The sequence below is a fragment of the Penaeus monodon genome, chromosome 33, assembly GCF_015228065.2.
Source record: "Penaeus monodon isolate SGIC_2016 chromosome 33, NSTDA_Pmon_1, whole genome shotgun sequence".
Taxonomy (NCBI): Eukaryota; Metazoa; Arthropoda; class Malacostraca; order Decapoda; family Penaeidae; genus Penaeus; species Penaeus monodon.
Window position 1 is genome coordinate 21,559,249 of NC_051418.1, and position 714 is coordinate 21,559,962.

The 714-nt window shown below is 42.2% G+C and overlaps 1 protein-coding gene across 1 annotated transcript in view; it reads right to left on the reverse strand.

The window, feature by feature from the left end:
- Positions 1 to 714, reverse strand: part of LOC119594304 (proto-oncogene tyrosine-protein kinase ROS-like) — a gene marked incomplete in the record, with an annotated part of 29,713 nt that overhangs the window by 6,089 nt on the left and 22,910 nt on the right. The window contains 2 exon segments of the mRNA XM_037943363.1: positions 122 to 320; positions 541 to 708. Of these exon segments, the coding sequence (XP_037799291.1) occupies positions 122 to 320; positions 541 to 708 (367 nt within the window).

A 714-nucleotide genomic window follows, 5' to 3' on the forward strand; every position in this document is an offset into this window, starting at 1 on the left:
ACATGAAGGAAGGAAGTTTGGTACCTTGCTGTTTGGATATCAATCAACAAAAGAAAATACCCGAGATTAAGAAGCTCAGAAACAATAACCAGTTTCTTAAAGCGATCACAAACGCACTCACCTAATGTTGTAAAATTGAACAAAGGCTTCCTCGGCCACGTGAAAGAGTGGAGAGTATTATTGTAAATCACTCTCAGTCTCAGTAAATACGAGGTGGCCGGTACAAGGTCGGTGATGTTGGCTAAATACTTCTGTCCGGGTGATGTTTGTACCATGGACAGGTGGTTCCATAGCGTCTGTCCCCGGGGTATGTATTCGACCTGGATCCAAGTTGAGATGAAGGTGCGTTATAGTAACAGCTTTATAAACGTCTGATAAAAAACAAGTTTATAAAGACTATTATAATCAAAGAAAAATGTTCAAAAGATATCAGCACCTAACATAAACGGTAAAAAATATTTCTATTTCAAAATGAAATGCTTTCAGAATTAAGACAAACAAATACACAAAACTGACGACGCTGAATTATGAATGACTTACAACATGGCGAAGGACGGAGTGATCTGAAGGCGAAATCCACGAGACGTAGAGGGCGCGGGCTGTCGCATTCTCGAGTTTCAGGTAAGGCAATTCCGGCAGCGTGATGACCGCCACTCTTGGGCTGTCTGTGTACAGGAGCTTGTCCTTGGAGTAGACTCTCACCCAAACCTGTGG